The sequence below is a fragment of the Neolamprologus multifasciatus genome, chromosome 14 (assembly GCF_963576455.1).
Source record: "Neolamprologus multifasciatus chromosome 14, fNeoMul1.2, whole genome shotgun sequence".
In the NCBI taxonomy this organism is placed as follows: domain Eukaryota; kingdom Metazoa; phylum Chordata; class Actinopteri; order Cichliformes; family Cichlidae; genus Neolamprologus; species Neolamprologus multifasciatus.
The window spans coordinates 40,418,297-40,445,970 of NC_140452.1; the positions used below are offsets into that span (position 1 = coordinate 40,418,297).

Below are 27,674 nucleotides of genomic sequence, written 5' to 3' on the forward strand. Positions count from 1 at the left end.
CAAGGTCACTGAGCATTATATAAACAGAGATTAGATTAGTGAATGTGACAAAACTGTCAACATCTAACACGTTTACTTTCTTACGCACTTTGCAGCGGTGCACACTTATAGGTTGAATGTCTGTTGTTGTAACTATTCTGCTACTGTCAATGCTTCTGTTCCAGTATCAAAACCAGTCAAATAATAATTTTGAAAATAATGGGGTAGGTATCAGTTTAATAGCTCTGGTGGGAAGCAGAAACTACAAAACGGACGTTTTCACACACTTTAAAGCTCATCTTTTACTGTCTATGCATGGCACACTGATTTCTGTGAACTTAACAGATGTGTCCGCATGTGTTAATAGCAAATAGATGGTGCATAATTGAGACATTTTCTAGTGAGTCTCATGATTGCCTGTATGTTTATTTTATTTAAATCTGTGATCCTAGCTCACCAAGTATCCGATAATAATGTACATTTCCTTGTCTTCTTAGTGGGTGGAGTGTGTGTCAACGCCCAGTGTGGTCTAACCAGTACAGAGAGGAACAGTTAACTCAGGTTGAACCTGTTGTGAATGAACTGTTTTCACTGATGCTGCTCAACAGGTTTGCTTTCAGACTTGACTCTCTGTTGCTTTACTTCGAATCGGGTGGTTTCTGTCCTGCTATGCTATTTAACTGCAGATACCACAAGCTTCCATATTGTAGTACGTCTACTAGCTCTATCTGAACATCTCTGCCACTGGAAATAAGAGACACAGCAGTACAAATTATTGTTTATTTTGCTTCATATTGATTTTTTTTTTTTAGTTGAAACAGCATCTGTTTGGAAAGTCCAAGACAATGGCTATACTGTGGTACAAGACAAAAGAAAAACCAACATACACTGTAAGACAATACAAGACATTCTTGTAAACATCGAGGCAAAGAAGCGTAATAAAAGACAGAAAAACTAAAATGAAGCATGGTAGGTTAGATAAAAAAAAATGTCAGAGTTTCAGCTCCAATCTAGATTTTCTATCATTACACAGTGACATAAAACACAACACACAGAAAGGTTGTCTGGAATTCATCATGAGAAAAAACAAATAAGTCATCAATACATCGATCAATAAACCAATTCCAATTATCAGAGGTTCGGGTTAAGCTATGAAGGTGAGGATGCCGGGAGGATGGGGTGAGGTGTTTCAGGTACACCGATGAAGGAAAAGTGCTGATTGGTTTACAGTTTGTGAAAAAAATAAACTCACTCGTCCACAAAGTGTCTGTCTTCACATGACATTTACATGTGATGTTATTCCTGCACAAGCTTGTACTCAGAGGACACTTTTTAAGTTACAGGAAACACCAGCACGCTACCAGAGACACTCTCTATGGAGTCCAGATAGGGCTTTAATCATATGAAGGACAACTGTACCACAAATAAGGTTTTAGAAGGCAAAAACTGTACATTTGTAAGTGAAGATATGAGCACTGACTTTACATTCTTTACATTTCCATTAAAAAAAAATCCATTGTGTTGTATCCCACAAGCACAAAACTGTTATTGAGAGGTTGTCTTTGTGTGGATCTGAATTTACAAAATACAAATAAAGATGGCAGAATGATAAATAGATCTGTTCAGGTCTGATATATCCAATACCTTTTGTGCTAGCTAACTGCTCCAAACAACAAGACATGTGGATGTATGAAATAAGATCTGCATTTATGGAAATACAGTCAGTCAGGATTGTAATATATGACCAAAAAGGCCACCATTCAGTTAGATAGAGAGATGCAAACACCTTTAATTACAAATGCACACTTTTTCCCCATCATCCAACTAAAATAATTTCTGCACCAACTTTAACCCATACAGTCTTCTACTGATTCTTTAAACCTTAATTAGTTCATCAAGGATGAGATTGTTACGACTGGTTCGTCCTGTGAAGGTTGCAGAACTGAAAGACGAGTCTCTGCCCCACTGTCCAAGCATTAAAAGGCAATAAAAGGAACGTGTGAAGCAAGGGCATTATACAAAAATAACTGAATTGTAAATTACAAATCTAGATTTTAAATTCAGAGTCTACATTCTTTGCATCATGCACCATCCATAAGCAGCCATGCACTGTGTGATAGATACATGGGCAGGCAGGTCCGTTTTAGAGGCTCTAAAGTGCATCGTGTGCCGTTCTTGTCTTAAGGAAGTCATTCGCTGGGAGCATATGATGGCTGCAGAGCTTTGTCTCTCAGTTCTGTCAGTAAACATTTTAAGGTGTGCTTGAGTAGGTAGCACAGATGAAAGGATAGATGAATGGATGATGGCTAGATGGGAGGAAGAGCGGGGCTAAATGCTACCCGGATCCACTACCCCTGTCACAGTGAGGAACTCTGAGGGTCATGAGGCTGTCTTTGGATGTGCCTCTGTCACCGTACTGCAAGTTGGGGGCGGGGCGTGTCAGAGGAGCTTCTCTGTATGACATTTGAGGACAGCAGACTGAATTATTATCTCCCTGCTCCATCGTCTACACACTCCATGCTTCTGTTCTGGGCTTCTGCTTGAAAGACAAAGACTGCTTTATTGTCTGTACTTAGTCTCAGAACGCTGGTGTCTTTTCTCAGAAGCTGGAAGATTGTGTCTGTTTCACTCTGCTACCATCAAGCTAAATCTCCCTTTGTCTGTAAGAGGTGAATTCAAGAATCCCAGAGTTTGTGTGACCGAGCAGAAGTGATACCAAGCAAAGCATAATCTGACTGATTCTTTGGAACATGCCTTAAGTTGGTAATCTGATGACATTAACAGTGCCTTAAAGCAAATGCAACTGACACGTGTCTGTGATTAAACTAGCACCTTTTTGTGATTTGGAAATGCAGTCCACTGAATGTCCTGTCTGTCCGGATTTCAGCATGTTATACCTCGCTGAAGACTTATTGCTACAACCAATCAAGATCCTAAAATTCACCTAGCAACCACACCAACCTTTGAAAACACAATATGTCTAAAATCATTTCCACCTTAATAGCTTGAAATCATGCAAAAGAAATAAACACCTAACACATCCAAGATCATATTGCAAGTAAATACAAAAAAAGGTTACATATTTCAAACATATGGACAAAAAAACAAAACAAAAGAAAATAATGGCAACAGTAATAAAGGACCAGCACCATCGCTGGCATCATGCAGTGTGTGTCTAACCCAGTCACGCACACACTGAGGCTGTGTATCGTGCGTTGAGCTCAAACCTGTCCAGGTTTCCATCTAAACTGCTACCAGTGCTGCTGTCTGTGGGTTCGTATTGAGTTAATGCCCTTGTGCACAAGAGAGCACGGAGATGCCGTGGCCCAGCGTGCTGAGTGGGTCTGAGTATGTGTGCTTCTTCTGACCGAAACAAAAAACAGACCATCCTGGGCAATCATAAAGCAAATGTCTAAAACCTTTGAACACTGCCACTAACATTTGTTTTGGCATCTTCTTCTCCTGTGGTCTCTTAAGTAGGACTAGGAGAAGCTAAACCAGCATGAAATACAAAATGGCAGACATGAAGAAAAAAGTGAGAGAGGAGGAACCTTTGGGGAGGTTGAAGCAGCTGCTTCTTTTCTCTCCCTTTAGTCAGTTTTCTCCTCAGTTCACGGGTGAAGTCAAGGAACTGAAAGCTCTCCATGTGGAAAGAGTGTGTGTGTGTGTGTGTGTTAGGGGTTCTTCACAGAGAGGATGAAGGAGGTGTCACAGTGGTGTTCAGTCACATATGGGTGTCAGTATGATGGTGAAAGTGTGTGCATCTGTGTGAGCATGCGGAATGTAAGATTTGTGAGTGTGAGGTGCGGCGGTCTCAGAGTGAATTCGTTCGTCACATGTCCCACAGAAACGTGACCTCAGTCCCCTCCATCTTTAGTTTAGCTCATCTACTTTGTAAAAAATCATCTTCATGCCCGTCTACACGCAGGCCTCGGGCGTGCTGCCGTTGTTCATCTTAACATAGATCTTGGGATCTTTGTCACGTTCGTCTCGGAGGCGCTGGAGCTGGCGGCTGTGGTACAGCAGGTAGAAGGGCAGGCAGAAACCCAGCATGCTCAGCACCAGGAGACCCACGTTCACCTGGGCACCGCGTGAGTAAAGCAGTTAGATCTAATGATATGGTAAACTTTGAATACTACACTCTTTAAAGCCAGTATCTCTATATGTGCATCATCTTACCCATAGGGGGTCTTCCTCCAGGGGTCCCACCATGGCCATGAAGAGAGGTTGCTGGAGCAGGGCGAACAGAGCGCTGATCAGAGACTGCATGCCTGTCAGGCTGCCAAACTGAGAGGATGGATACCTGCAGGGGGATAAACAGCATGAGTCATATGGGAAATTTGAACACATTTGTCACATAACTAACGTGAGCTAACTATCAGGCCCAATAAATCAATTTACAGTGAGTCAAATTAAAAACAAATTCACAGCCAGTTATATATCGCATGCCCCCAGACACAGTGTTATGTAATATTCACATCCTGTGTAGGCTCATTTTGGATAATACTGTTCTTGCAACTCAGAGGAAATGTTTTGGAAGGTATTTTATTTCATTCCAAGAAAAATGCCCAATCATCATTTTCTCTAAATGCGGCAGTGTCAGCTAATCTCCAGCTGCAGTCATTTGGCAATTTTTCATAAGATTTTTGAGCTCTTATCACCCTGCACACAGTCGCAGGACAACAGGCAAGAACATGAGGCTGCTACAGGTCAAAGTGTGAGAACACCTCACCTCAACTACGTAATTATAATATCCATTTGCATATCTCCATAATAAATATGCAATGTCTATACATATATATAGTCACTTCTTTTACATGCTTATAGTCCATTTTTAATTATGTGGAGTGCTATTTACTGCAAATATATTATCTATACGCAAGAAACTGTTTTTCCAGTTTTAACAGATTTATAAACAGAATCCGTTTTTTGTTTATAATTTCAAACATTAGATGATAGTTGTTTTGTTTTTTTTGACTAAAGTAACTGTAGTGTGAAAGTTTAGTGTTAAATACTAAGAACATGTGACTGCGAGCCAGACTTCATCGCTTAGCAGCAGTGGTGGACTTCTTTTTTTGCTCTAATACAGGGATGTCAAAAACCTGTTGCATTGTGGGCTATATACAGCCTACTTTAATCTTAAGTGGCAGAATCAGACAAATTATCAAAAATGGTAAAATGTAAAATTACAAAAAAAAAATCCCATAGCACACTGCCCAGAATGCCCAGTAAATATAAAATATACAGTTTTATAAAGTTTTTGTTAATTTGCATAAAATGTTTTTTTAACAGTGGAAAAAAAGTGTTAAAAAAGAAGACATCTTTTTATAGTAGTCAAATTTTCTATCACTTGTTTATCTTAATTTTTGGAGTAGTACGAATGGCAATGGGGGAGGGGGTCTTTATTAATAGGAAAAGCGGGACAAAATTTATGCCCTCCTTCATTTTGTCTTTGCTGGACCAATTCTGGCCCACAGGCTTTATGTTTGACACTCCTGCTCTAGAACATGAGCAGAATCTTGTGGAAAGTTGTCCAAAAAGAGTGATTGCTGGCACAGAAGTAAAGAAGAATAAATGCCTAAAATCCACTTATTTTTAGTCACTTTCTGTATCTAGTGTAGGACAGCATTAGGCTGCATGATTCCTTACTGGTTTGCCATCATCTTTTAAACGTGTCACACACTTACACAGCAGCATAAAGCCCGCCAACTGCAGAGTGGATGAAGCCTCTCACAATAGTGTGCAGGACAAAGGAGACAACCTGAAGTAGGAGAGAAAAGAGGAAAAGAAAGATTTTTACAGCTCAGGGCCGACCTGCTGGGTTTTCACTGAAAAACAAAAGGGTTTGCCTTTGACAAATGAGATTCAAGAGAGAACAAAATAAACTGCAACAACATTTTTGTCCATTAGGTGGCTCCACATCACTTAGAAATATCAGCAGCTGCATTGCCATGTGAGTGGTTTGAATATCATGTACATCACTCTCTCTCTGCAGTGTTTAGTCTCCCTCTAGGGGAGACGTACAGCAGCAGCACATGCAGAGGAGCGTGAACCCACACCACCTAAACACTTTAATAAAATGGCTCCCCCAGCCTCCTACTGCATACCTGAAGTGGGAGGTTGGGGATGATGCAGGTGACTCCAAAGCCAACAAGGAGTATGTTGGTGAAGATAAAAGCTCTGGTGGCATTGACGATCTTCTGGATCCGTTTGTCAGGGCGACGGGGCTGACCAGGCTCTCTGATAGAACAAAATAAGAAAACATAAAAAAAAAAAATAGAGAAAAATAGAATTATTTGTTCCTCCTTAGCGTGCACGCTGACCTCTTGGTGCTCTTGTCGTTTTCATCCTCACAGTCTTTAAGCTTCCAGTCCATGACGTAGCCAATGACAGGAGAGGTGACCAGACACAGGAGCTGGAGCACGCCAAAGATGGAGGTGTACACGCTCACTAGGAGACAAACAGCGGCAGAGGCAGCGTTATTATGGTTTCAAGGTGAACATCCGGTAAACAGCATGAAGACATCAGAGGGTGGTGCACACTGACAGGAATGGAAAAACAGTTTGCAGATGTCATGGAGTTATTGGAGGGGGGGGGGGGGGGGGGTCATGCTCTAGACAAAAAAGTGGACAAACAGTTTAGGGTAGGGAGGGGGGCAGAGGGTTGCTAGTGTGGCCTCAGGTCTCTTACCCACTTCCATCCTCTCCACTGCAACAGCAGGAAGCCAGCATGACAGAGATGTCAAAGAGGTGTTAAAGATAAAAACGCAACCACTCTCAAAACATGTATAGCTTGACACACTAACAACCACACACACCTGTGCTGAGGTCTCTGCCTGTTAGGGACTCCAGGATGGTGTTCATGGCTCCCATGTAGAATATGAGGCGCAGCTGAGTGACACACATGGTGATAAGGCTCAGCAAGAAGATGGGACTGAAGATACTCTTCATGAAGCTCTGAGCTGCAGAGGAAATGAGAGAAGTCAGGGTGAGATCAAATCACTGTGTTAATATACCACAAAGATATTAACCAAAAATATTGGATAAGGAGATTTTATTTCCTTCTGTACACAGTTGAAATCTCGTGGTAGGGGAATTATTCAGTGGAAAAACCAAAAAGCTTCACAGGCCTTTAGGGGAACATCCAAATCCTTTTATGGAGCAGAAAGTTCTATAATCTGTTTTTATGACACTGCCTGCATCAGAAGATGTTTGCAAAATCAACTTTATCTGTGCAAGATGTAGGGAACACTAAGAGCAGAAGTCAAGGACTAAGATCAACTGTTCATTGCTTGTGGGACATGATAATCAGTTTTCAAGCGTTCAGTGGTAGAAAAAAATCATAAAATATATGAGGCCTAAGTTGTGGTACACTGAGGATGACTTTAGGCACAGCAGTGCTTTGAGATAAAAGTCTAACATGACTGTGCTAATAAGTTGTACTGTTTACCACTTTATGAAAATAATTTACTGCGCTAGCAGGGATGCACTAAAATCCTGAGCCAATACCAAGAGATGTATTTACCATATTTGTTTCTTTTCTCATTGCTATTCATATCATATCAGTCAACTAGGCCAGTATCAGTCAATATCGACCTATATCAGGCTCTAAGTTCATTGCTGGTTAGCTGAGTGTTAATGTTAGCATTCAAATGTTTGCTAATCAAACAGGAGCACAGCTGAGGCTGATGTGATGTTCATTAGTTCTGAATGTACCGGACTGACTGATATGTTGGCCTGTTTTTACAATTCATCCTGGCAGGACTACGACATCTGCCAAATTTCATGACAATCACTACAATGGATGAGTAGGTAATTCACTGCAGCCGAAGATGTCAGACTGCTGTAACAGCGATTGTGATGTTTACAACAAGATTTCCAGGAAACTGATTTTTTTTAAAGAAAAAAAGATTGCTCATTTCAATAAAAATAGCAACGTACGAGTGTATTCATAGCATCCTGACAAACAACCTACATGATGATGACCTTGTTTGAAGCCTCCACGATCAGCACCAACAAACTTTCATCTAAAGTACAGATGGTCAAACATGCAGAGTCTCTTTTCACTTTCTAAACAGATGGAAAACTCCACTGGCTGAGAGGAACGGATGAGACTGACATGTAAATTTTCCCACTGGCACCCAGGTGTTATGGTGACATCTTAATGTGAATGAACGTCTGGAGGATTCAAAGGAAAGCGGGTTCTAGGAAACGTTGATCATTAATGAATGCTGTGGATAGAAGTGGAAAATGGACAGCTGTCCATACAGAGAAACCCCGGACACACCAACTAATGATGGGTACCCAGATGAAGCGGATGGGTTCATTGTCTTCAACAACAGGTATCTATCCTGGACTTAATTGACTTAATTGCACTAAAATAATTTATAAGAGAATACAGCTGTTAATGTAAAACTAGCTTATATTTCATTTCAACATTTACAAAATCTACGAATATATTTACAAAAAGTTCTTTGGCCTTCATTCTCTGTCTACAGCTCTACTTAACAGACCAAACTAGTGCTGACTGTGCCGGTCCAGATACATGATTTAAGTGCATTCCTAACAGAAAACACAAACATTTGAATCAGACCTTGATCCTTATATCTGAGGAGGCAGGAGGAATAGGCCAAGGCCTAAGATGCATGTACTCTGCAACCCTCACAGCTGCTTCAACTTACAGCAACCAGAGAGAGGAACAAGTTTGTGTGCGAGGGTGTAATATGGGCCTCTTTAAACATCCCGACATGTCCAGCTGTTATGAAACCAGCCACGGGCATCCTGAATGCACTCCAAACACACACACAGTCAGAAATTCACTGTAATGGCTGATACAATCCACCGCAGTGCTTCTCTAGGGCTCCCTGCCAGCGCGACACACACCTGCTGAGCCCCTTTCTAGGAACAGGGTCTGAACCGATTCCACGGTCCGTTTGGTACCAAAGAGACCGAGAGAGGTGTGACAAGACTAACCCACTGGGAGTCCCTGACCCTGTTAGGAAAGCCAGGAGGACTGAAAAAGTGCATGGGTAACAGAGGTTACCTTAGCATGGATGTGATATTTTTTTGTCAACCAACCTAAAACACTACATACAGTGTTATCACATTTTAAAAATGTAAAAACTAACAGAAGTGCTAGCCTTTTTTTTTAAATTTCACACTTTTAAACTTCATTTGAAATACATTATTGTTAAATATTCTATGTAAATAATATTCATTGCCAAAATAAATTACAAAATTTTAAGTATATTAATAAGTCTATTGTCTATATTTTAACTTGGATTTATGATTTAAAGCACACAGTAAGGACATTAAGTTAATTTGTAAAAGTTATATAACACTACACTATAACAACGGAGTTCAAGTATTTACTTTTCATATCAGTGGGATTTATTTTATTTATGTGGGATTCCACTTGGCATCAGTCCTTTCAAAGAGAAGAGATACACTTTTATAACACACTTAGCACCTCCTTTGCTCAGTTCGTTTTAAGTCTAACTGCACCAACTGACTGACTTTTGAGTTGTGAGAATATTCATAAGCTAGTATCTACTCAAGAATGACTAATTTGATCACAAGGTACACGTGTGCTGACTTGTGCATGTTTTTGGATTTCTTCCTCTTACAGACAGCAGTTATATCCTGTCGGCAGCTTGCTTAGATTCCAGTTTTGACGACCAGATGGCGAAGAAAGCCACTGCTAAAAACTGTGAATGGGCTTTTACAGTCTTTCAAGAAACATAACTGTTGCTCCAATTCAACTAGTTTCTATTTTAAGTTCATCCTGTCTTTATATAACAAACTTTAGATGTTAGAGCATATTCAGACTTACTTTCCTCTTGACTCTTGCAATTCACCTCCAGGTCAACGGTGGACAGGCACAGCTTGTTGGCCTCTTGTGTGGACAGCTCTTTGGAGGGCGCCTCCTGCTGCTTTATGGCATGGCCTACACTCAGACGGCGTCCCACTGTGGTCACCTGCCGATAAAACTGCTTCCCGGTGATCTTATGGTCAAATCCCAGCCAGCTGAATTTGATTTTCACCCTGAGAAAGGAAAGTAAGAAAGAAGGGGGAATGTAAGCAGACACCGAAAGGAAGAGGAAACAGGCTAAGGAAACATTAAAAGATCCAGGTGAATGAAAGCAAAGTAGGCCGATCATCTGGTTTTATGGTCTTTCCCCTTTAGGGCTCACTTGGTCTCTACTGCATTATTTTGGGATTTACTGCACATAAGTGTGTGCGCTTGAACGTGTATACAATCTTGCAGTGTGTATGAGGTAAAGCAGTGATCTCTGTGGAAAATCCAGAATGCCTAGGCTCAGTCAGAATCCTTTTTCAAGCAGGTATAACTCGAGCTTAGCTAATAATACTGCAGTGGCTGCTTAAAAACAATAGCTGGAAGCTACACATATGTTCATGCGGCTTTGTGTGCATGCCAGACTAAGTATGCCTGTTTGTCTTACGTGAAGTCCATGTCTTCTGGGCCAGGGAAGGGCTCCAAAGGCCAGTTGATGAAGCAGTTCAAGAAGACGAGGCAGGCACAGCCGGCCCAAACCAGAAGGATAGAGATGAATGTGGCACCCAGATCATAGATCACCTACAGGCAGGAAGATGGGACGCACACAAAAACATCATAATGGAGAATCACTAACACACTCTCCAGTTGCAGGGTTATTCCTTCTGAGTTAATATTGCCCTTTAGGAAAATCTTTCAGTCATGGATGAGGACATGTGGATGTTTAAAGTAAATCAAGAATCAGCCACAGTAAGTGAGTGACTGTAAGTTACCTTGATGCCAGGGAAAGTGACAGCAGAGGAAGCATAGGATCCAATCATCAGGGCAATGAAGGTCGACCTCAGATCTCCAAACATGTTGGGCAGCTGTGAAGAGAGCAGACAGATCAGTTTACACATTTAACTGCAAGACAAAACAGAAGATAAAGCAGAGTAAGGTGTGACTACCCTGTGACTAGTAACTACTACATGCGTGTGCAAAGCCCTGAACTATTCCCCGTGATCCACCACTCAAGTACATTCAGGCAGGCATGCCTCTTTACAGCAATATAATACTTGTTTATATAGAGCTTGTGCTCAGCCCTGTCGTCCACGTTCAGTTTGTAAAGACAGATGATCAAAATGCTGAACTGTTCATGTCTTCTGCTGCAAATGAAAGTTTTTACTGACAGCACACCATGAATCTGTTTTCACTGTGAGTAATATTAGCTCATGTGGGCTAATCTCAGCAAACCGCTATGCTATGCTACATTTTAGCATTTGCTACTTTATACTTGAATTGGTGCCTGAGGAAACAGGCTGTACTGTTCAGGAAAAGTTACAGCATTGAACTAAACTCACATGTATCACAGCCCATTAACCTACAGCAGTGGAGCTGCTGCAGCCAAAATGACATCTATTACCCATCTATAATTGGATTAGCTTCATTTCTGCTCTGTGGACAGCATATTAGGTTGCACAATAATCTTTGTTGTCATATTTTGTCCTTCAATCCACTTAGACCTGCAAATGGCCACTGACTGTGAAAGAATGCAGCACACTGCATACAAATGGCGAATAGTTTAATCTGCTGCTCACAAATATTGACTGGTGATAGTCTTGTCCCCACCAAGTATTTGCACAATCTGTACTGCCTACATTGATGAGTTTTTGTTACGAGATCTGCAGAAGAGCAGAGACAAAAAAAGCTCGGGTCTTGCATAATGACACTCAGCTCTTGACGAGAGATAAGTGTACGCCCTGTTCCTTTACTTGGTAACTTTAGAGTGTAAACAGCCGTCTTGAGGAAGTGAAAAACAGTGTGAACATGAGAGCATGGCTGACTGGTCTGATGTAGGTCAGAGTTCATCTGTGCCATCTGTATTCAAAGTGCTATATAGGAGAGAGGAAATCAAACTCTAGAGTCAAAAGCATTGAAAGGAAGCTCCCGCAGTGACCAAGCATGGGCAGGGAGTTCAAAAATTGACTGTAACTCATCACTGAAAGCGTTATTATGGGTCATAAATAGCGGAGGTGCTTCCCTCCAGCTCCCCTCTCATTGTCCTCATCTGTCCATCCACCCGTCCATCGAGGTGCTGTGCTCGCCACAGGGGCGAAGCTTGTTAGCCAGCTGCTCAAACCCCCTCACCCCATATGGACGTTACTCCCTGCACTAATTGGAACAAAGGTGAGCCACAAAAAAAAAAAATCACTACATCCCAGCCAGGTCATCCAAAACAACAAGGCCCCCCCCAAATTCCTGCGCTACAAGTTGGCTGACCTTTGGCTCGCTTGGTGAAGAGGAGACAGAGGACACGTAGATCCCCGTCTCAGCAGATTCTGTGTCACGATGGCCCGCTCACAAATCTATGCAGTCAACAGGTTCAGATTTCCCTGCTGACGCTGCAGCACTTCCTCACTCTGGCCTGTGATGATGGCTCTTTTTATGCCAGACTTTTGCAAGAGTGCTGTTATTATATTGTAAATCATGGGAAGAGCTTTGATTTAAGCAGCTGAATGGAAATTATCAAGGAAAAAGTAATTCAATGTAATCCTCCATTATTTCATTATAAGCAGGGTGTTTAAGGACAACAGAAATCACTCTGGGGGGCAGATTCTCTAATAAATCATTTTAATCCAGGCCCTTAATCCCTAGTTCAAATAAATAGCTCCCCATTCAGTTACCAAATATTCAGTACAGTTAAAAAAGGAACAAGCCCACTGCAGTGTTGATAAGTCAGTCTCTGACTTTTCTGCCATTCACCTTTTTTGTCAGGTGAACGGAACTGTTATCACTGGCATTAACTTCGGTGAGCACACTGGAGAGTGGGAGAAAACAAAATCACGTGAGTGAATGGTAGCAAGCCCGAAGCAGTGGGGAAAAAAGAAAAAAGAAACATAACAGATCTAGTGCTTGTGATACTGCTGAGCAAAACAAGCTTACGTCACACTGGGAGTTTCTGTGACTGACTCTAGTTCTTAGTCAGAGTCAGCTGCTGAGACCACTCTTTCCCAAAAACGTGTCACAAACTGGTTTGGTCTGCTAATCATGAAAGGAGAAGTAGGGATTAACGGCTTCAGCAGCGTGAGGACAAAGTGTGGGCGGGTGCGTCGATGGGAGAAGCAGCTGTCGGGCTCGATGAGGAAGAGATAGCAGAGTTTCCGTAACTGCAGTCAATAACACTTAAGTCAGGCAGACTGACCAAAGAATCAGCTGTGGCCTCACGTGCTAACAGACACACTGTGCACAGCTTCACAGAGTCAATCCCAGTCAATCCCACAACACTGCAAATACACATAACAATGCTAACGTGATAAGAATAGGTAACACCTTGTATTTTGTAATACTGTTTACATGAGCTGTACTAGTGTTTCGTGTCTATCTGCTAAAGAACTGCAGATTTAAATTAGCCACTAGCTTCAGATGAATGTTTTTAAATACAATAGATTTTAGCCCATTTCTGCCCCAAGTAAGATTAAATCTTTAATTTTTATATCTGCTCATTTCATATTTGTCCTAGATTTATATCCATCGTGAATATAAATCTAGGTGGTCTTGAAACGTCATGTTTTTCCTGGTGCAATAAACAGGTAAATCTGGAACTCTGCAGTGTGCATGCAGTTGAATCTTTTCCCCTGTTATGTGCTTGTACATTAACCATCTTATTAATGAACCCTTACACTTTGTTGGACATATGATAATATTGTAGGGCCATGAGAATATACACTGTTCTGTACTGTGCTCTTCTGTACTTTTTAACACCAAGTCAGATGACATGAGAGTTTTCATAAAAAATGTTTTAGTTGCGATTCCGACTTGGACGATAATATTTACAACCTATATATTATGATGGTTATGATATATAATGGCTTGAAAATTGTATTCATACTCTTAAATGTCAGCCATAGGATATAGTATATCTGCCGAACACCTTTTGGCAATCCATCCAACAGATGTTTGTTAAGCTAGCTAAAAATCTGTGTGTGTTTTTCACTCCCAGTCCCTGTAAGACCTGACTTCAGAGAACAGCCGCTTGTTTTGGTGCTTTTTCTAATCATCAGAGGAATGTGTCGCCTATGTTTCTCGGCCTTCAAGGTACAGTATGTGATCACGTAGTTCTTGATCCAACACCTTCCCAGTGTTTGCTCTGGAAACTTCACCTCTGTCCTCACCTTTCTGCTTCACTAAATACAGGCTTTGCTAATCCCTTACTACTTCTATTAGTTTTCTAATCTCCACATCGTCACAAATATCACACTTGCTGTGTTCATTTCTGCTGTGAGTGGTGCAGGAACAGACTGAGAGCAACCTTATACCTCTCTGAAGGTAATAACACCCATCACTAACCGCTCTTGTTGCTTCGTCCCTGAATAGCCCTTTTGTTAGCTCTATGGTCACAGTGTATCCCTGCACAAAGTACACACATAGATGATGGGCCCTGTATTTGAACAGCCACTGAAGGTCTATTTTATCTTCAGAGCAGTGACCTGGAGATAAGAGATCAGGGACTGGTTATTGGGTTCAGCAGGTGTGTGGGGTTGGTTGTTTTTTTGGTAATGCACATAAAAACAACTATAAAACGCCAATATATCTAGAGACACAAATATGAAAGCAAAGAGTGGGCGTTTGGGTTTTTGTTTGAAGGGTATCCATATAACTTTCACTTATAATTTCAGCAAGCTGTCAATATCATCAGTGTGATTTATGTAAATGAATGAAAAGAAATATTTTTTTGACAAATGCTCCTTTTTGGCTAGCCTCAAGGACTACAGAGGTTGTTGTTTTTTTGCATCAGAACAACCCTTTTATCACTGAGGCTTGATACAAACAGGTGGATTATTTAAAGGCATGCTAACAGCTTAGCATCACTGTTAAGCCACGCACAACTTCAACAACACTGGCTAGCACTGATGAAAGAAATTGCATGGGCTAGAAGCATAGGGTTTAAATCAGTTGGATAACTGGAATTGGTTCTTGATTCTTGTGTTTTTTTAGTATAGTAGTTACCTTTGGCAAGTGTTCTTGTCTATCCTTACATCCTGAAGTATAGCAAAAACTACACATGGAAGTTGGGGACCTATGCAGTGGCCATTGCGCTATTTTGTTGATGAGGCAGGCGGAATGGGCTAAGAAGTGTTTTATGACCAGGGGGGCATCCTGATTTGATTTGCAAAAGGCAATGTGAAAACAATGTTACTGAGCTTTCCAATTTAGTACAGCACTTAAAAGACCAGCAAACAGATTTGAGCAAAGTTGAAGGAGTTTGCAATGGCTAATGTTACAAGTTCATTACATCTAACTTGTAATGAAACAGAGTCAAGTTAGATGGATACATTTCAGTCTGTGTCCTGTAGAAAAATATAACGTTTAACATTTTAAATAAACAATCTGCCATCATCAGTGATTTAAAACCATTTTTTTAATAACACACCCAAATGGAAAAGGTTTAAATAGAAAAAACAGTATTGCCAAAATAATTTTATGTTAGGCATGTAACATCTTAAATCTTTAGAAGAATTGCCCGAAAAAAAAAAACCCGACCATAATGCTCGATGTGCTTCAGCTGTTAAATTTTAAACACACTTTAACTCTACTTGTTTATTGGCAAATATTAACATTAGCATTTAGCTCCACCTTATGACAACAGTACAGATTTTCTAGCATACCTGTGTGAGTCAATACTGTAAAACTTTTTTTTTAATAATGTTTGCTTCAAACAAACGCACAGGCGCGCTGCAACCTGGACAGCGCTCACTCATTGTTATTTGGTGACAGTGCTGAATGTAGTGAGTGCAAACAGAGGAGCTGTGACCCACTTATACATAATCAGTAGACTCTACGTGTTTGTTGATTATATATCAGAGGGGCTTCGGGCAAGACTGAGTCAGGCAACGGAGTAAGACTACAGTCTGCATCTACTGTCTTATCACTGGACTGTGCAAACATCCTGTCATTGCATTTTCTTGGCCATGGCGCACTTTTGCGCATAGTCTGTACGCCACCAAGAGTGTGTGTCTGTTTGTGCTGAGTGTTTAAAACTGAAATGAAAAAGGCAGTGTGAAGTGACAAAGACGTCTGGGTGAGGAGTGGGAAAATATGCTGAGTCTTTCGTGCAGAAAAAAAAGAAGAGAAAATTCGATTCAGCCCTCTGAGAGGAAAGAACAGAGAAATGAAAGGAGGAAGAGGGTTTTGCTGCAGCAAGTGGAAACTTCAGCACCCTGATGCTGCTTGACCATTGAGAACCAGCTCTGACTGGTCCTGTCCTGAAACACAGGATAGTCATAAAGAGCAGCCAGGTGGGCCATAAGAACAGCAAACACCAGATGACAAACACCAAAAGGCATACTCCATTCAACCTGACGTCATCTCGCTCTCTCACTTATTAGAAGCCAATTTCTTTTTCCAAACATATTTAGGGGTGAAACCAGCAAACAACAAAGCCAGCAATGTTTCCACCAGAAATATGACTTTGGAAGGGTGGGGATGTCTCTGAGCTAACATTAAGATCCAACATTACCATTAATCTAGGATTTGCAGTCATTCCAGCCCCTCAGCCACCCCGATCAGACCATTCATGTCGCTACGCAACACTCGATATTAGCGATTGCTGCTCTGTCTGGCCAGCTTCCATCTCACATTACTGAATAACTCCTGACCTTTTTCACTCCAACATTGTTCCCCTACGTTTTGTGCTGTAAACAATTTATATAGTATACTGTGCTTCCTCCATCTCACTCCAGCCTGATCTTACTGCTTTTTGTTACAACTCCCATCACTTCAGCGGGTGGAATGAAGTGCTGTGTGTGCACTTTACACATTGTCCAACTGAGAAGAAATCACTCCCTGTTTCTCCTTTAGCCACATCTCAAAGTTGGAAAGTGACTCAGTGAAGAGAACATTTACCTTTCGCAGCTAAGTCAGAGAGCTTGCTGGTAAATAAATGTGTTTCAGATAGAGAAACAGTCTATGCATTCAAGACATTGGACAAAAAGCTGATTTTTGAGCAGAGTTTCAGATTGAAAGTTAGCAAACAGGGTGGGCTACGAAATGTCCCACCAGCCAGACAAAAACAAGAGGCGGAGCTTGGAGTATGCCTATGGGTGTGGTTTTACAGTATGTATATGTATATGTATGTAGATGGGTTTGTAACATGAAACTGCTTAAAGTCAAGACTGTAAGCAGAGAGAAAGTCATTATTAACCACAGCTCCCTTCCTCTCTATTGTCTCCTGTGCTCATCCTTCACTGCCTGTTTTCATCGACAGCTTGGGACAAAGAATTTGGGTAGAAAGTAGAATTGAGGCAAAGACAAAGAGTAAGAAGAGAAGAAGCCAAATGAACAGAGACTAAAAAGAAACGTAAAACAGTAGAGGAAGGGGATGATTTTGGGAAAATGCACAGGTCACGGTGACCTGAGGAGCTTCGGTGACCTATGATAGTCCAAATGCTGCTTGAGAGCTTTCCATGCCCTGAAAAATAAGGTTATAGTTTTCCTCTCGCAACCCGTCACACAGACCTTCAGAAAAAAGAGAATGGAAACAGATAAGCATTCACACAGCAGCACTTTTTATTTGCCTCTTTCTCAGTTTCCCCAGCATTTGACCAATTTAAATTACAGGGGCTCCACTTTTTTATGATTAGGTTTTATTTTTCAATACTTCTTAGCAACATGGAACAATAAAAAATTTAAAAAGGTTAAATTTAGAAGTTTTAAAAATCTTCTACGACCTTCTGAATCTATCGATTATGTGCTTTTTAAGCTCTGCAAACACCCTGACACAGACACACTCACACACACAGAAGTGGCAGTATAACTGAAATGTTTGTCTGGACCTGCAGGGAGCGGTAACTCAGCTAAAATAACACACACACACACACACACAGAGTTTCGATGGTCGTGTGAGAGCAGCTACAACTGAAACAGGAGAAGACGAAAACAGCCGGGCTCAGACTAGTGTGTGTGTGGGGTGTGGAGGGAGGGGTGCAGCAAGATAAAACCAGCTGAACAGCTAGTGCATGTATCCGTCAGGGTCCTAATACACAGCCTGGAAAGGAAATGGAAAAGCATGGGTGGAGAAGACACACACACACACACACACACACACTACCCTCCTGTTGCTACTTCCTGTTTGAGCCCTTTCTGAGAGAGTCCACCTCGGCTGTTCATGGCAGGAAGAGAAATACTGTAGCTACCATGAAGCAACAAAGTGATACACGCGCGTGCACACACACACACACACACACACACGTCCTTGTGTGGATGAAATAATAATGAGGAGAGATCTTTATTTGGCTCGTAGCCAGAGCAAGAGTGAATAATAGATCACTGATCTCTGCCTTGTAACAACTCTCTTGCTCACGTGTCCTCTCCTGTGATGCAGCACTTTCTCTGATGAGGTCATCCTGACCACTGGCTATCCTCAGTCACTGCATCCCTCACCATCCTTCTCCTATCTGCACACCACCTCTTATCCCTCTCCTCCAAGCAGTCTGTTGTCAGCCGTCTCTCTCCAGCTCTTCCTTCAGCCATCTTTTTTAAATGTTTCCTCTGTCGAATGCATCCATCTTTCTGCCCCTCACTTCTTTGTGTGCACGTCTGAAGCCATCACTTCACTCTCTTCCTCCATCTCCCCTTTTAATACCTTTTCATTTCTCCAGATATCACAATGTTGTGGCTCGCTGCTATTTAGTACAGGCTGTCATTCAGAGAGGAAACAAACTACATGTAATTGCCAACGAAGTGGAGATTTTAGTGTCGGATTGCGGAGAAGCTGGCAGCACAACCTTTCCTTGAAAAATGAGGTTGTTGTCCTAATAAATGAAAAGCACTGAGGTGTTCCACAACACTTTATTTGTAGAGCTATGAGACATTTCGCAGGGTGAAGGGATTCTTCAGCGTGCCTCGATGAGTTATGAAGGATATCCTGATAACGTGACTGAAGGTTTCATGTTTCAAACTCTATGCACTGTTCAAATTATAACATTTCATTCACAGAATATATTATAACCACACAGTGGCCTGCACAGATTACAGCCTCAGCAGGCAACTACCAAGTCAAATAAGAGAGAGACTCAACAGTGAACAAATGCTGAAACCATACCAAGGAAGAATTCCCCAGCAATGAAGTGAAAGCTAAAGGTCCAGTGGAAAAAGGGTTCTCAAAAGCTTATTTTGGGGCAAATGTAGTTATTTTGTTGTTGTTGTTGTTGTTTGATTGCTGATTCTATACGTGCAGTTTTATGTCCCAATCATGAGAGTCACCACCCAGTAAAAAACAAGACTTGTGGAGAAGTAGGAATGAAGCAGCGCTTCAGACCAAAGCTAAGTATGTCCCAATATGTGAGCTTCGTAAAGCATCTCTTACCGTCAGTGAAGTGAAGGTCATGCACATGCCTCCAAACCCATTCAACGCCAATGCGAAGAAGATCAGGATGGACAGATCTACCGGAGAAAGCAACACACGCAGATGTTACTAGGCTGACACATGACGAATCTCACATATCGTATCTGATTGATTAGCATTAATACATCACATGAGCCGTGATAATGTAATGAGATGTATGTGACACATGTAGAGGTACGTACTGTTGGGGTCGCTGGCACCATAGGCGATGAGAAGACAGGAGAAGGCAAAGCAGGCACTGGAAAGACAAAGCAGTTGGCTATGAAAAATAGGTTGGACAAGAAAAGAACCATCACTATCCAACAGACAGCAGGATTCACGGGCTCACCTCCCCAACAGTCGCAGCTTCCGCGGCCCGTATTTGTCCATGATAATACCCAGGGGCAGAGTTATGGCTGACAGCAAGAAGGAACCCACAGTAAAGGCCAGGTTCAGCATCTCATCCTGGTCTTTGCAGATGGGCCAGTTGTTCATTTCCAAGTACTCTTCTTCTGCACCTTTGGCTGCAGGGGTGGATGTGTTGGAGAAGTTGAAGCTGGAGCTGTTTTCTGGTTGGAAATAAGAGCAGACAGAATTTTATGTACTTTTTTCCCCCAGTATTTCCATTTTGCAACATAAGACTAACAAGGCTAAGGTCCTGTTGACACAGTTTTCTAGACATTTCTAGAGGTGAGATCTGAAATGAACACTTGCTTGCTTTTTCAGAGCTTATTTCTGATATTGTTCTTGGAATACTGAGCTTTTACAGCCACCCATCCCCTCTCAGAGTTGAGCTTCCGATCAAAAAATCCAGGAAACTCATTCAAAGGTCACGTAAACAACCCAATACAGGGTAAACAAGTACCAGAAATAGACCCAAACTGAACCCCCTGCATGGTGCAGGGCAACTCTGTAACAGTTTTAATCAGTCTGCCTTCTCTGGTGAATTACTGGTAAACACAGTCCACTGAGTTCACGTGGAGTCTATTTTTGTCCTTGTGCTCGATAAGACCGCTACTGTTGGGTAAACTCTGCTGTTGTCAGACAGACAGAGGACACAGAGGAGCACTGATTGAGGAAAGCAACTCGTCTTTGATTAGGCAAGGAAAACAATACAAGTCAAATCAGCAGTTACCACATACTTCATATGTGAAGGAGGGAGCTTTAAAGAAAGTCATCTGAGTGTTTTCTTTACTTGAGTCCTGCGGGCAGGTTTGCAACAGCAGCTGAAGCCTCTGCACACTCAGTGTAAACAGAACTGGAAATCTGTTTCCCGTTACAAGAGTGTGTCACTGAGCTCTACTCAAGGAAAAGTGAGGATGGGAGGACGGATGTGTTGTTGTTGTTGTTGGTCTCAAACCCCTTAGGCATTGGTTTGAGACCAACAGCAAGCTGTTATTTCATATTTAAGGCTGAGTGGTGCAGAAAAAACTGGCATGCACCCTGTGATGAGAGGTGAAAGGTAACGTGGCTTAATTAATATCTGATGACTGCAGGGTCATTCTAATGCTGGTGCATTCATTCACTGAGGAACACAAGGACACTTGAGCTCCAGAGGCTGCTTTTAGCTAAACATGTGCAGAAGAGCTCGATTATGCACGAGGGCACAAACATGGAATGATCTGTGGGATGTTACTAAATGTCCTCCACCTCTAATGTGATACATTTTATTCAAGTGCATCCTCAATATAGATTGAAGGGTGCATCATCATCGTACTGATTTAGAGTAAATGGATAAACTCCACAGTGCATTTCCAAGTGGGAAACTCTTTCCTTGGTTGCTGTTTCTAAGTTTGGGATTAAGCTTCCAATCTCAAAATCTTAAAATTTTTCTTTAAAAAAAAAAAGAGCCAGTACACATATGTGAAATTAAAAGCCACACTGATTCATCCACTGGGAACCACGAATAACTCCAAGATATTACATTGAATACATTTTAAGTGGCACCTATAGTGTTAATAACAGTGGCGGTTCTTAAATTTGTTGAGACCCTGGGCAAAGATTCACAAGAGGCACCCCCGAAGTAATCTTCTTGGTGTTTGTTGTATATTTGCTGCTGTGACAACTCAATTTCCCTCTGGGATTAATAAAATTTACCTGCTTCTGATTATGTTATAACCAACAACAACAGTCCTATAAAACGAAATAGATCATTTTTATTTTGATAACAATGCACAAGACCCAGTTGTCTATGAACTTTCAGCCTGCTAGCTATGCTAACAACCCGACAGGGTGAAGTGGGGAAGTCAAATGTCTCCTACTGTAATTGCAAACTTTGCACATTGCAACTGCTGCAGTTTAACGTTTGAAGTTGCTGGCCTTGCCTGGTAGCAAGAAACACATCTGGTTAGTAAAGTAACGTGATCACAACAGTCATTAGAGTCTTTCATATGGGCACCACATCTGAAAATTTTTTTTTTTCATCTAATATTATTGTCAATTATACATTATGTGCTCTGCCTCCCAGGCAAGTATTTCACATCAACTAGACAAGAGCATTAAATGCTGACTGTGAAAGAAGATAGCAGCATCTGTCCTCCAGTAGCCCCAACTACTGCTGACTAATCAAATGGCCACAGCAAACATGAGTCAATAATGGAAGAAACATGTCCACGCAAACACACTGAGGCATAAAGCTCCAACTCTCCCTTCTCTGAAAACGTCTTTCTGATAAGTCACATATGTCCACCGCTCTTCAGTGTTCTTTTCAACACCACAGGAACCTTCTAATATTCTCAACATGGCCTTTTGTTTAATAAACTCCTCCTGTGGATACAGAGGATGTCAAACAGTCTCATCTCCAACAAAGTGATTTGGTTTCATCATTACTGCAATGTGCCAAGAGCACCGTTCTTTTGGCTTGACTGTTTACCAAGAAACGGAGCTTATCACTAAAAGAGTCAACTGACAGGAGAGCATGAAGAGAAACATCGCTCTAGAGCCCACAAACCACAACCATGCTACAGCAGCTGTAGTAACACAAAAACAGAGAAGTGACCTCTTAGGAAGGCTGTGCTTCTTGTGATCAGTGGCTCGTGTAAGGATGTGGTTATTATGCAAAGGTCAAGTGATTGTTACAAGTCTGTACACCTACCCATGTAGCCTCAACAGGTAAAATACAAACAGAGCAGCAGCACTCTACTTCAAGTACTGAAATCATGATTTCCTTTGGAGTAAAACAATAAAACTATAAAAAGCTGTTTTGGTCACTTCACACCATAGAAACACCAAAGGTTAGGAACACAAACTGTCTATTTTTATGATTTGATGTGAGATATATGCGCAAACTGAACAAACAGCTCAGTCAAATAGAATATCAGTCACACAAAGAATGATATATTCACACTGTGCCTTCATATTTAAAGTCTCTAAAGCACCCCTTTCCTCCCTCATCGGGGCGTCTGTTTGCAGGAAAATGCCTGCTCCTCCTAATTTCACTCACAGACTTCTCACAATTGAAGTGAAATGTAAAAAAACAAAATGCAGATTTAACACAATAATGGGTGGTTTTTAAAAGTGTGGGGCTACAGTGATGTGCCAGAGGTCAGGTTACTGTGGAAGGATCTGAGTCAACAGTAAGAGATACCTAAAGCTTAATCAGAGCAAACAGATAAGGAAATGACCCGAGCAACACAATCAGAGAAAGAGAATTATCAGAGCTAAATTGATTTAAAAAAGGCTTTATATGCACAAATTAACCCTGCAAGGCTTTCGCAGCTGCTGCTTTGTAGGATACAAAGAGAGAAATACACAGAGGAAGATACAATCAGAGGATCAAAGAGACAAAGACAGGGAGCAGCCTGTCTGATGATCACTGTGGAGAATGAAGGGATGAATGGTCTCCTTCACAGGCGGGCTGCAATGGATAAAAACTCAATCCCTGATGATGAAGATGAAGGAGCCAGTTCTCTTCAGCATGCTGTTACATTTCACCTCCTCTACACTGTTTCTGTGGAGAGCACTGATTACCGAATGCTAGGATGGAGGAACCACTGTCCTCATCTGGTTGGGTTTTTTTTTGCTTTTTAAACAGGGCAATCTTTCATAACCAAATAATAACCCTCTGAATACAGCAGCTCACTGCATCATCTTTGATCACAGAGTAGGAGACAGAATCAAATAACAACAAAATGACCATCTCTGATGCATCTGTGGCATTGTTGTGCAGGACCACTTTATGGATGCTTTCGAGGGTTTTTCAGACCTAGGCTGCTGTCGCCATAATGACCCGTTTTCCACAAGGAGAAGCCAACTGTTGGATCAATGAGAAGCTCTTGTTTGCCAATATGCAGGCAGGCACTTTTCTTAAAGGTCCTGCTCCTGCTGAGAGAGGTAACACACTGCACTGAGGATGAGGTGTCAAAGTAAGATAAAACATGGGTACTTTCTACAAAAAGGTTTGCACACTTGCTTATGTGTTCTGCATAATTCCACAGCAGAGGAACAGCAAGTACACCTGAGTGTTCAGATCAATGTCCTGAGGCTTTCAGTTTTTTACCAGCTCAGGGGATCGTCATGCAGAAAGGAAGAAAGGATGGAAAATGAATGAATTTGATGTGTTTTTGTTAAAACAGGTCAAAAGGGCCCTCAGCAGATACTCATTTGCTCAAGGACTCCAAGTAAACAACCCCCTCACCAAAACCACACATGATAACCCAATTACAGTAAAGTAGACTCACCTCGTCCTTTGCACAGGTAAGAGTAGAAGCCCTCCGACTTGAGCATGATGAGCAGGGACGACCAGCCAAGAAGCACAGCAGAGAAAAGCAGGTTCTCAATGACTGCTGTAACCGCCATCCACCAGCGGCGGGAGAAGGCCGTGGCCAGAGTAGGAGCCATTTTGGATGGATCAGAGGTAGCAATGTGCTAGACCTGACCGAATATGAGGAGGGCTGCTTAAGCCTGGAAGATAAGATAGAGACAGCAGAGACAAGATGACAACCAGAAATTATACCCATGGTGAGGTACTTCTTACAGGTTTATTTATAATTATTTTCGTTAAGTCTAGTTCATGTAGTTCTTTAACATTATGAAATATTTGAACAATATGACCTCTTGCAAGTGTTTTAGATGATTCCTGGATCCATATTCAGTACAGTTCTTTTTTTTCCTAACCTACTGAGGATGACTGTGATCGAGAAGACAGTCACAAACTGAAAACAGCTGAGACATTTGAGAAGCAAACCCCTCCTATAAATATTAAACTGTCTCCCCCTGACATATCTGATTGGCTCCAGGGTACAACAGGTCTCCTCTTATTGGTTGTTTGTACAGCAGCTACACGTGAGGTTGCTGTTGAATTCCACCCGAATAGGACACAGCAGAGGGTGTTTACATTTTGAAAATGTTGTTTGTATAAGTTTTGACGTGGAAACTGTCAGATTTAAATTTTATTTTAGTTTTAAAATAAAAAATGCCTTTACATGACACGACGTCTCCTCTGCTTGTGCTGAAATGTGAGGCGTTTTATTTGGGGTTGTGTGGCAACCCTTTGTCACAAACGTGGGCCGAAAATCCCACTTCCACTGAATGCAGCGCAAGCTCAGCCGGTTCGAACCAGCGCGGCGCGAGACTCAGCTGCTGCTGGTTGATGTTCAGCGCGAGCGCTTCTCAACTGGAGCTGTTAGTGCAGTGTGCACCGTTACAGAGGCGAACGTCATAACGCAAAAAAAAAAAAAAAAAAAATACTCACTGGAAATGTATTCAAACATACAGAAATGAATTTATTATAACACCCAGCCAACATTTATCTGATAATACTGAGCGACATTATGTGTAATTGTACTTGTTTTAATTCCCAGGTAAAAACTCCATCTGGCTGGAACACATAACCTATCTGTTCCCTCCACTCTGTTCATCTTAGACAGTCATCTTTGAAAGAAGACCGTTTTAAAACTACTGTCCGCATTTTTGTGTGAATATAAACTTGAGATTGCCTAACTCGACGACCCCAACACTAACGACCGTGAAAATACGCTAATATAGCTTGAACACACACGGACCAGAGTTCATTAGAAGTTTGTGCATTTCTCAGCAACAGCTTTGTCGTACTGAACAATGAGACAAAGAACACTGCGATGAACAAGCAGAAGCCTTAGAACTGGTCTGAACTGGACTAAAAGCATCCGCACAAAACACCCCCTCCACCTTCCTCGATCCACATCTCTAGCCCCCTGCACGCGACACAGAACATTATATTCCTATTCCAGTTTTGAATTTCAATATAAAACGCGTTCGCGTTCAGCCGCGCGCTCTCAGCGCTCGACGCGTTCTTGCTGCTTTTATTTTTGAAAACCACTTCGTCTGATTTTCCGGGTCTTCACACTTTAGGCTTCAGCGCTTGACGCCGATCTCAGCCAGAAGCTCTCAGCTGTTCAGTATCAACAACAGCTCAGGGGGAACCACCGTAATCATGCCCAAACAAAGACAGTTAACTAGACACAAACAGCCTCCAAAACAAAGCATCCCCGCTATCACTTTGCTTCTTGACAGCAGCTTCCGTCACATTACTTTTACCATAAATCGAACCAGTACTTTAAAGGCACCTTCAGTTTGGTTAATAACGGTTTGGTTATTAATGATTAATAAAGAGAGGAAAATGAAGTATGTTCGTGTGTGTGGGTGCCTGTGTAAATATGGACTGTGTGATCATATCAGTTGTAAGTTTGCTGTAAAAACGCGCTGAAAAAACGAAGCGCGGATGGAAAATGACTGACACACAGTGAGATGCTGGATGAAGTTGATGAGAGAGTCACGGCTGTTGCAGCTCGAGCTTCCCCTCAGCAGCCTTTAAGCAAAGCGGAGACACTGTGAGTGAAGGAGGACACTGCAACACGCCGCCTGTCACAGATCACGTCCTCTCAGAGTATGTGCAGCCTCTTCCCCGGGGAGCAGTGACTGCAGAGCATCCTCTGTGCGAACCTCACCTGAAGCGCGCGCGTGTGTGGGGTCTTGGAGGTGGCGTGGGTGTGGGGGGGGTTCAAGCTGAGCGGCCCGTCCTCGCAGTCAGATCCGCGTCTGCGGGTGACAGTGTCGGTCGGTGGAAGAGACGCGGGGCAGCGGTGACAGCTCACAGCCAGGTGCCCCCTGGCTTTCTTCAGTTCTCAGTTTTCTTTCTCGGGGGTCGTCGCCTCCTCTTTCATACGAGCGCAGCAGCGGTACACAAACAACAGAGCCTCTCCATTGGCTACTGGCTGAGCTAGAGACCAGCCGTGGCCAATCAGAGCGCTCCAATGTTATACATGTGCACTGTTTCACAATATATTAAGAAATATACTGTGGGGGCTTGTTTGGACAAGGACTGAACAGCTGGTCATTATGTAGCTCTCACTGTGAAACAAAAACAGTGTCATAAAGTGGACAGCACAACCCAGACTGTCCAGCTGTGATCTGTGGAGGAAAAAAATGTTCTGCATCTGCATTAAGGTGTCAGTGGGCTACGGTAAACTGGGAAACTTCTGAAAAGCCTACGTGAGGTGTGTGTGCTTATGTAAGCCACAAATTGACCATAAATCACCAGAATATGAGGTGACACCCTGTTTACTTTCAGCTTCGTGCCAAATGCAGGATTCCTTGAACTACAGGAGAGGAGGGTTTACATGGTCCAGAGGAAAAAGTCCCTCTGAGGAGGGCAAATAACACCAGGGGAGTATTCTCAGTGGGCGACACCTGCTGCTGCTTCAAACCATGACAGCGCAGTGCAGAGATTATAAGACAGTTAAATGTGCTTCTCAAAGGTTCAGCGAGACAGCAGTATCACATAATCAGCACTCACGTGATCAGTGGAGCCATTTAAAGGAGTCTGTTGAATCCGATTCAAACAAATTACCATGAGATAACGGTCTTGATGCACGCTCAATCCAAAAAGTTTGATTGTGTTTAATCTGGACATAGCATTTTCAGTGGGACTCCGATAGCTCCATTCCTATTTCATCCTCCCCACAACAACAGACACTTTGGAGATGGAGATCATTGCTTTTGTGACATGTTAGGTATCTGTAGCACTGACACAACTATCCTGATCTTTTGAGGAGGTAATTGGATCAGATTTGACTCCTGCATGTGGTTCTATCCCCACATGGTTTAAATGAAGAATATGATATGAGCCGTTGTGGTTCTGACGTCTCACTGCCTGCAGTGCAGTTTGTGCATGAAAACAGTTTTCTGATGATATCAGGTTGATCTGTATTTTATAAAACATCCAACTTGGATTTTTTTAAAATTAGTTAATGATTGAACTTGAGCAGCTGCACAGCATATACACTTACACCATGAAGTATAGGGAGGTGTTTGACAGTTTTTATAAGCTTTGTTGTTCCCT

The 27,674-nt window shown here is 42.0% G+C and overlaps 1 protein-coding gene across 3 annotated transcripts; it reads right to left on the bottom strand.

Moving 5' to 3' along the window:
- Positions 1-745: 745 nt before the first annotated feature.
- LOC146504682 (large neutral amino acids transporter small subunit 4-like) lies at positions 746-26,478 on the bottom strand. Of its 3 annotated transcripts, none has more exons than XM_085184759.1 (15): positions 26,281-26,478; positions 24,034-24,256; positions 19,704-19,923; positions 19,558-19,613; positions 19,337-19,413; positions 10,767-10,859; positions 10,442-10,575; positions 9,811-10,022; positions 6,797-6,940; positions 6,670-6,687; positions 6,303-6,429; positions 6,087-6,219; positions 5,667-5,740; positions 4,159-4,282; positions 746-4,059 (listed from the first exon to the last, which is right to left on the bottom strand). In XM_085184759.1, the coding sequence occupies exons 2-15, from the start codon at positions 24,191-24,193 to the stop codon at positions 3,898-3,900; spliced, it is 1,734 nt and encodes a 577-aa protein (XP_085040885.1). In that variant the 5' UTR covers positions 24,194-24,256; positions 26,281-26,478; the 3' UTR covers positions 746-3,897. The 3 variants fall into 3 exon arrangements, with proteins under 3 accessions (XP_085040885.1, XP_085040886.1, XP_085040888.1); XM_085184760.1 differs by having other exon boundaries at positions 24,407-26,478; XM_085184762.1 differs by lacking the exon at positions 6,670-6,687 and having other exon boundaries at positions 26,281-26,477.
- Between the last annotated feature and the right edge of the window lie 1,196 nt (positions 26,479-27,674).